Source organism: Opisthorchis viverrini, assembly GCF_000715545.1.
Source record: "Opisthorchis viverrini unplaced genomic scaffold opera_v5_7, whole genome shotgun sequence".
NCBI lineage: Eukaryota > Metazoa > Platyhelminthes > Trematoda > Opisthorchiida > Opisthorchiidae > Opisthorchis > Opisthorchis viverrini.
This window is the reverse complement of record NW_008751663.1, coordinates 2,108,617-2,118,250: the sequence shown is the minus strand read 5'-3', so window position 1 is coordinate 2,118,250 and position 9,634 is coordinate 2,108,617. Positions and strand designations below refer to the sequence as shown.

The 9,634-nt window shown below is 41.0% G+C and overlaps 1 protein-coding gene across 1 annotated transcript; it reads left to right on the top strand.

Annotated features, from left to right (window-relative positions):
* Positions 1–971: 971 nt before the first annotated feature.
* Positions 972–7,617, top strand: T265_12619 (hypothetical protein; the record flags this gene model as incomplete). Its single annotated transcript, XM_009164628.1, has 3 exons — positions 972–1,021; positions 1,057–3,119; positions 6,833–7,617. 3 exons carry the CDS (start codon positions 984–986, stop codon positions 7,411–7,413), a joined length of 2,682 nt encoding a protein of 893 aa, XP_009162892.1.
* Positions 7,618–9,634: the final 2,017 nt, after the last annotated feature.

Below are 9,634 nucleotides of genomic sequence, written 5' to 3'. Positions count from 1 at the left end.
GTCAGAGGAACAGACTCACTAACAATTGTTCTCTTTAAAATAGGTCGTCGTTGGCCCAGGTCAGCGACTAAACAATAGTCCAATTATGGTAGTCCAGGGGTCTTCTCCTGAACAGTTCCCACATACAATAGATTCCGAAGATAGTCTGAAATGTTTTGATAACAGAGTAAGCACACGAGACTCGCGAATGAACGCTGCAAGTGCGAGCGAAATCAGGAGAGTTGAAGCACGTGACCACGCCTGAATTTCGAGCGGGTTTTTGTAGTTTTTTTTGTATTCGAACAAAAAACGATTATGCAATTGATGAAATACGTAGTGCTATTATGGAAGTAAAACAAAGGTACAAAACGCCACACTAGAAAGCCACCACCCTCATCCAGCGTGTCCAGCGAGCCCCTACAAAATCGGTTGCCGGCCTCAAATCCGTGGGCCACGGAACGTGTTGCGCGTTGCTTGACTTCTTTCCATTGGAGTACCGTTGCCTTTGTGGGGACCTAATTCTTACTTATGTCCTGTGTGAGCAAGGTTTAGCCAATAGGTTTTCACAGTTGACCCAGCAAACACAGCGGGGATATTTTAGGGAGATTCTCGAGCTCAGGGCGCACGCATTCATTGGGCGAATTTTTCCTTATTTCGGATATTAGCTGCGTGGAATAATATCCCTCTGACGATTGTCCGCGCTCCTTCTAGATCCCACTTCAAACCACTAATCTATGCGAGTCCTCACGCTGGCAAGCGTTCCACCCTTCGCCGAGAACATAAAGAGCAGTACTACATCCTTTTTCACTTGTCTTTCAGGTGAACGACAGCCGCTGAACAAAAAGAACAAAACTGACCCGGAAATCTTGGGCAGAAACCTCACTTCAATGTATCAATCCGTGAATCTGTGCTACTCGTGTACATACCCAGTGAACTAATCTGACCTATTAACTTGCGATATCCACGTTAACATAATTTGGTGAATTTTTAATTTGCGTAATGAGATGGATAGAAGCAATGCCGCGCAAAATCCCGAAGATGCGTACGTAGTTCAATTAATTTTAAACACATATTTAGGCGCAACTCAGAAACGTGCGTCATTGAAGTTCCTTATGACGGAAGGAAATGTATCATTTTTTGTGGGGTGAATTCTGCCAAGTTTTCAGACGCTGTTCACAGCTGCGAAACGGCTGAAGTACTTATTCTACGTGATTCTGATCTGGAAGACATTCCGAAATCGATCGAATTTCTCAGATTCTTGCAAATATTGATTATCAACGGATGTTCTTTAAGGATATTGCCAGAGTCGGTTATTTCTCTGCAAAGTCTAGCCCTTCTGGATCTCTCTGGAAACAAACTTACCACTCTGCCTGAGGAAGTCGGAAGATTATCATCCCTGAAAGTTCTGAATCTTTCTTGCAATATCTTAAGCGAAATTCCAGAGACTGTGTACGACCTGTTGAACCTTCAGTCTTTAGACTTGTCAGAAAACAACCTATCAGTATTGTCTCCGTCGATCAGGAAGCTGAAAGGGCTGCAAGTTTTATTATGTGCATCCAATCAACTCAGGTATTTGCCTGAGGAAATAACATGCCTGTCAAATCTTCTAGTACTCCGACTGATGAACAACCAATTATGCTACCTTCCGAGAGCGTTCTCAAGCCTGAAGAGCCTACTGGTTTTACAGTTAGATAGTAACCATTTCGACCATATCCCCTCTCAATTGTTCAAATGTGTGTCGCTTGTTGAATTGAGTATGCAAGACAACAAAATCATGGGGGTCCTACCCAAGGAACTCTCTCAACTTGTCAATTTGAGGGCTTTGAATATTGCATACAATTATTTCACTACGCTGACAGATGCACTCACTAAACTCGAGAAGTTAGAATACCTCAATCTAAATGGAAACAGCATGAGAAATGTTGACATAAGTTTAAGGACTTTACAGCAGCTTCAAGAGATTTCTTTCGCTGGTTGTGGAATGAGTTCTGTACCAGATGATATTGGGTGTTTGAAAAATTTAATGATTTTGAACTTGAGCGGAAACAGGATAAAAGGTTTCCCCAAAGACAACACTAACCTGTCAAAACTCAGTGCCATTTCTCTATCGAAAAACGCCTTTTCTGTAGTCCCAAGGTGGATCTGTGATTTGCGGAACTTGGTTGTGCTCGAGCTTCCGTATAACCGATTGAGAGACTTACCAGTCGAATTCGAGAGGGTTCTGCCCACTTTACGCCAACTGGACCTGTCTTTTAATTTGTTTTCCGCTATACCGAGCTGTATTCTTTGCCACAACAACCGATTATCTTATCTTTGTTTGGATTCTAACCCACTCGTTCATCTTCCCGATGAGATCTCTACGCTCCACGACCTAACGCACCTATCAGTTTCAAATTGTAACCAGCTTCGCCGATTTCCAGATGGTTTGGGGCAATGTACCAGCTTGCGAATGATTCGAGCATCTCACTGTTCTCTGGAGATTCTGCCCACAACTCTAATACATTTAACTTCTCTGAAGTATCTTGATTTGTCACACAACCAGTTTGAACATTTTCCCATCGTTGTGTGTTTTATACCGAGGCTAAAGGTATTTCTCTATGACCAGCAAGAAGGAAGGCCGCTGGATTCTAGTGAGTCGCCACGGGGCTGGTTTAGCCGCAGCAATCTTTTATATCCAGAAGGAACATTGGATGATGCGCCTGGAAGTACTGAATTACCTGATGAAGATGAAAAATTAATGGCTCTCACCTTAGAGGAGGCGCTTTTGCACCAGTACACCACAGGAATGAAGCTCCCTGCAGCGATAGGGAAATTATCTCAGTTGGTTCACATTTCGTTACAGGGGAATGGCTTGTTTGTTTTGCCGGACGTTTTTCATCTTATGAATCTAAAGAGAGCAAACCTTAGCAACAACAGATTGCGGTTTCTACCTCCCAGGTTTCACAAGTGCAAATACATGACGCATCTCTATTTGCAAGACAACCAGATTGAGAAGCTGGATGAAACGCTTCAGCAACTTAAAACATTACAGGTCCTCACTTTGGCAGGGAATCCACTTATTAGTCCTCCAATAGATGCATGCTCTGGAAGAAAAGTCTTTCCCGTATATGAATATCAACAGATGCAAAAGTTATTTGACGGTAAGTTTGTTCGTCAGATGTTGGACTGGATTAAACATATAACCCGGGCATTTGCCTGAAAATTGTCCCAAAGTTTCTCATTTTGTCGACCGGTTATCCAAAATATCCGTGTCTATTGTTCCTGTCATTATTGTTCCATCCGAGTGTTTGAGTTAATTCAGAATTATTTCCATAACATACGCGTCTTCTAGGTTTCAAAACTTGTGAGGTGAGTGTGACGTCGTCCACCAGAAGATCAAAGCGCTTTCATTTTAGGTCCACGGCGATCTTAACTGAGGTGCCTACATTCAAGTTTTCTTGTAAAATAAACTAGGACGCAAATCTACTAATAGGAGTAACTGCTTTAGGAAACAAAATAAAAATAATAAAGACAAGCTACGCATATAACGGACTGAACTTTGCTCAATATAGTTTGAAGTCATTATAAGCCTTCCATATGTCCGAAACGAGATTTGATTCCTATAATCTAATGACAGCTTAGGTAACAGTGAATAAAAAACTGTCCAACCGTACCGATAGACTAGATCAACCAGTATCACTGTGTACTAACTTACGGTTAGAATACACAGACAAGTTTTAATGGTTATGAATACCGTCGATGGTTTTGTTTGTAAGAGCCAGTTAACCGCACTTTCTGTTATTTATATGTTTTTCCCGCAGGAATCGACGACTTAGAACCAGTGCACGCAGCTCCAAATTTTTCCATTATGTATGGTTGCATTTTAATGAATTGAGCCTGCTTCTTAGAGCTTCAGTACGACTGCTGTGGTTGTACATGGCCTCATGAGGTCACGTTCTCTTTCGATGGCTTTCACAGAGAGAGCAAGTCAATGAAAGAGTCCAACACGGATAAACTTCCTGATGTAACGTTGAAAATGATTTTGCATGCTAGTAAACTTAGATGAAAATGAGTGTGTTTTACGGCCTATATATTGTTTTTGAGCCTGTTTACTAACATGGCTTTATTGCATTGCGCAACATTTGCAGAAGTTGTTTCAACTAGTGATGTTACCCTTGAAATAAATTTGCGCCGAAAAGCTTTGAAATGCAAAAACAACTTATGATATCCGTCATAATTTTGTCTTTAGTCTCCATAAGTCATTTGATTTTGATGACCCCAATAATCCTACCCCTTTGTGTGAGGGTAACTATGAGAGCTTTTAATTTTCTTCTATCCAACTATCGGAATTTTGTGTAGTCACAGTCCGACACTCATTGTCAACATGGTGTAAGATTCTGACCGAGGTGTGATTACGCGATTGGCCCTGGTATTACCAAGTACTTTCATCTACACTTATAATAAACGCCTAATAATATAAATCGCCTAATAATGCAGCAGCAAATCTAGAGAGCTTTGAAATTATAGGGCTCTTGGAACTAATGACGGCAATGTGAGAACGTACAATATTATCTCCAAATCAAGGGCATTTCAAGCCATCTAAACAGAAAGAAAAGTCACAGAAAAAATCTGGAAGCTTTGTTGCTGAAAGAATAATCTTTGAATTACTTACTCGTTTGCCATTGACAAAATCAGGCCGGCCGACGAGTGAAAGAAAAGCAACCACCTGGATGTAACTATCACCGTCGTCATTGGAGAGCAATATAAAGCGGCCAATTGCTTTACCACTTTGAACCCAAAAAACGTTCAAGAGAATGGAGTTTGACTGGTGATCTTAAATAACATAAATGGCGAAGCAGTCGGTAGATCAAAAGGTGTCACCGTCATGATGAAGACGCGACATTATGTATAAAACTAAGCCATTACATCCGTATCATATATTGCGTATCTGACTTATTAAACTGGTCTGGACACGGCGGCATATTTGGCCTCTTACTTGTACCTAATTAGTCAAGCGTAAGCATCTAACAACTTTTCTACTGTTGCCAGCTATACTTATTCTGAATGAAGACCAATCGTAAGTGCAGTATAGAGGTGGAGATATGCTTACCCGTTGTTACTCAGAGGCTGGTTAATGATCTGACGATAGACCCAAATGCATTAAAACGAGATTCGTTCAGGCCTGACAGATATGCACTTCAGTTTCCACCTCCATACTTATAACTTCTCAAACTTCCGCTTACCAAACCCAGACGCCAAATGGGTGCTTGTAAAATGTAATCCTGTCAGCTCGTGATTGGCTGCAAACATGTTCGAAATGGGCATGGGCTTCGATAAACTCGTAAAAACTAGAGATTTTTATTACCGTTACGACGTTTTTGTAGTGTCATTCTGAACATATGTGTGCAGTACTTGGTTCTAATTATAGTATCAATGTCCAGCCGAAATCTATTTGTGTCAGTCGTTTGTGGTAACGTTCATTTGGTAAGCTCTGACAGGCGGATTAACTGATCAACACGACTAAGAAACTTACTTCGCCGTCATTCAAGGCGTCGGGTAGACAAATTACTTTGCTCAGGATGACATTTTGTTGTTCAGACGTGAAAACTTAGCGCGTTCAGCATTGCTGATGACGTAGAAACAGCAGGCTTTGACTGCGCGCCAGACATTACGAGTTTGAATTACGACACAGCTAAGGGTACGCTCTACTAGAGCATCTCAGTTAAACAGTGGAATTCGAGCATAATGTCTCCGCTGTTTGGTTTGAACCAATAAAGTAGCGGCTGAACCGGAGGATTTTTCACACAAGTGCAACGTAAGAAAATATTTCGCGACTCCCGAAACAAACTTCAGTTGATGCAAATGAGGGTCTGTGACCGCGAAGGCCGTGAAAAATTAAAGCGAATGACATTAATAAAAGCTGGTTGTTATTGTAAAACATGACACTCAAGAGAAGCACTTATTTACGTCGTATAGAACAACCAGACGAAGAAAATAGATGTTAAGACTTCAAATATGTCCAGGATTGGGGTATAAAGGAATGATGTAAAGGAGCCAAAATAGGACGAAACTGATGAGGCATCCCCCTGACACACAAGTATGACAGTGTGCAAGATCCTTGAATCTTATCCGTCTGTGTTTCATTTTGCATTTCATTTCATATCAACTTTTTGTTTAGAGTACACATCTTTATATATTTTGTGTGTAAGATATATGTATATATGGATATGTATGCATAAAAAACAAATGAAGAACAAACTGATGGCCATTTTTGGTTTGAGTCATACCAGGTGGAGGGAATCTGCCAAGCGTGAAAGGATTAGTTGTGAGCTGAGATATACTTTTAAATGTGTTTTTGAGCCAAGAAAATTGTATGGTTGTTCATGCAAGCATTTACCTTTGCTAAGTTAATTGTATTGGAATTCAACAGTGAAGTCAAGAAATTTTAGTCGTGCTTTCAAGATTTAAGTGTGTTCGATGAGCCTTGAATGTATTAAAGCTGACAAAGCCCTTAAAAATTCGTTTGGCTGGTTAATACTGATTAGGTTTCTATTGGAACATTAGTAGCGTATACTTTGCTGGGGAGGCTGTCGCATGCTAGAGTGTAAAAATTCTATTCGCAAAACAGCAACTTCCTCAATGTATTGTAAAATCAAAACGAAGAAATCTGTCTGCACTTTTCCATTTTTTTGGCAGTTGTTTCATATTTTGCTTAGGAGAATGAATTTTTCTCCTAAATTCTTAAGCATGTTGACCACATATTAGGCTGCCGGAAAACGCCCCTTAGTGAAACCATTCTCTACGGTTTCGCCAATACGTTTCAGTTACTTAGACAAAAAGTGTAAAAATACACGTAAACTTTCCTGTTCCGCAGATGCACTGCTTCGGTTGATGTGTTCAACCTTGGTAAACGCGCTTCCAAAGGAGTCAACGCATAATTTCCTACTAAAGTTGGGATTTCCGCCTTCCTCTATCGAAAAGCTGGAGCAGGAGTTCCCGGGTGGTTATAATCACACTAAACGTTTGTTGTTGGCTTTGGAAACTTGGACTGGTTTGCCGCTCCAATTTGATACCACTACAAAAACTATGAACACATCAACTACATCTGGTCGTTCACCCGGACTCGACTCCTCCCGCCAGGGAGGTGAGGTTGAGATAGACCCAGCAGAAAAAGTGCCTGCGGAGTCTCGTGCCAGAGAAGAGGAATCTCCCAATCGGACGCAGGAGGTGGCGAAAAGTTTTGGGGCACAGGAATTTCAATCGATGAATTCTGAGGGTTTGTCCAGTGCACAGTTATTGGCCTATACGGACTTACCAGCTCTTCTAAGACCAACGCTCACCGGACCGGAAGCTAGTCCTTATCGTCTTCTACATGTCACCTATCTTCTTGATCTCCAAGCACTGCATGAGGTTTTATCCTTTCAACTACTGAAGGCGCAACAGCCGCGTTTCTAAATGTGTTCAGCACAAATAGATGATTATTCATGTAAATGTTAGTCAATTTGAGGAATGATCTATTCACACATTGAGTTCACATGTTTCTTCAGTCGAGTGCAAACTTTACGCTACTCTCCGGATTAGTTTTGTTGACATCTTAATGAAATATAGTAGATCATATTAAGCCATTTTGACACATACCATTACCAGTAACATTACTCAGTAAAAGAGACTATCAATTAGTCAGAGGTTGTTTAGCTTGCTTTGTGACTTGCCGGTCTTTGTGTGGTGTTTTCATTCAGCGGGGTTGACGACAAGCGCCTCTGTGAACTCTCGTGGGAAGTGTCTCTCTTAAGATTTGGGCTTGAATGCTCTGTGGGGTGGTAAAGTGCGTCTATAAAGATTTTTTATGTACACTATATTGTTCGCGTATGAATAACCTTGACGCTTTTAGCTTCGTCTAAGTGAAGCACGCTCACACCGAACGGTCGTTGTCCGACTAGAACACTTGTCTCAAGAAAGAATTCTTTGTGATAGACTGTGGTTAGACGGTGAACAGGGAGTCAAAATTTACACTTTTTCGACACTCATGCTTACATTACAATATTGTTTGTGCCATATCTCAGTCAGAAACAAGTCAAACAAGTTATGTATTAGCGATGTTGGTTTATTTTCTGTCTGTATGAGTGCAACACAAGTGTGCAATCTGTAGGCATAAATTACAAGGGATTTGTTTATCAAGTTACTTGTGAGAAGGAAAACGGGAAATTTAATGGTTAGCTAGCAAACTACTCAAGTTTTTGACCTGACTGGCTGTGCAAAATTAAATACAGACAAAAGTAAAACACTCGCATTTGTCGAAATGGAGTAGTGGAAAACAGCCGCTGTTTGAAAAACTCTGGGTCCAAAGGGAATAACATCATGCGACCTTAAATACGGATGGGCTTATGGAAGTGGTGGAGGTTGGAGTACACAAACTTTGGTGGACTCACCTTACCACCCAAATCTACAACTAGATTCCGGATATCCTTACGAGATGCCAGCAGGAAGAGGCAACGGCGTTGGCACTACAGAACGCAGTGAAGTTGTGGATCCGCAAAAGCTGCTTCAAAAATTCATATACAAAAGCCGTGGTTAAATCATGCCAATACTTGCTAGAACTTACGATTGCACGCAACGCACTAGGTCCTTCAATCTCATACTGTTACAATATGGTTTAAAAAAACCGAGGAAATGCATGAAACCTTACTGAAAACTTGTTTATGAGTTAGGTAACCGCCATAATAAAACTTAATAAAACTTAATGACTAAGTGGTTTTTGTTTAAATAGAATTAGCATGTGCTTTTTACCGTTATTTGTACCAGGTGACATAGAATGAGAACTCTACTTTTTGCTGCGCAGGTTTCTCGCCTTTGTTTTCAGGGTCCATCATAGGTTGGAAATATCAACCAGTTCAACGAAAGCGATCATTCGGACCTCTTATGATAGCTGTGTGTAATTTACACTGCTGCGGTTTGTGCGTACGTTTGGCTTGATATCTGCTACTGTAATTCCCTACGGATTTTGCACTGTTTTTCATATATGACAAAACATTACTCAGATGCTTGCGGTAAGTGTACTTTTCTGAGTCCACCACCAATAATGCACTTTTGAATTTCAGCACTTTGTACTTTATTGCCAGTTGAAAGTCGGCACATAAGTCTCATTTGGTGGTGTCCACGTGATCCATGTGGCAGGCAGTCATTCGTTTTATCCGCCCGTTCAACACGCATTAGTGACTAGTTAGCACAAGGGTTTGGCAGGCATGTGCTTTTCGCACTTCGTGATAAACAGATGCGCACACACATCGGTATCAGTGATGAAACAAGTGGTTAGCTTGTTGGCCAAGTTTGTCCTTCCAAATATCTGATTTAAAACACTGTACTCATTAGTAGTAGAATGATAAACTGAAGCCTTCTGGATTCCAACCTACATGGAATCATCCAGAATGTTAATGAGGCCTGGTTATAGTTTAAAGTTTAATGAGTGCAGATTCGCCTCTTTCGGTTGCTTTCAGGTGATCAGATAAAATCATGTGCAAAAAGATATGTCTTTTCCATTTGCTTGGTTTCGTTAAGCCGAGAACGGGAGACCGAGGAAGGAATAGCCAGACACTGGAGACAGTAACCTCCTCGGTTAACTATTTTTGTTTACATAAGTGTTGCCGCATTCTGGACCTGACTTAGCAGACTGCGTGGC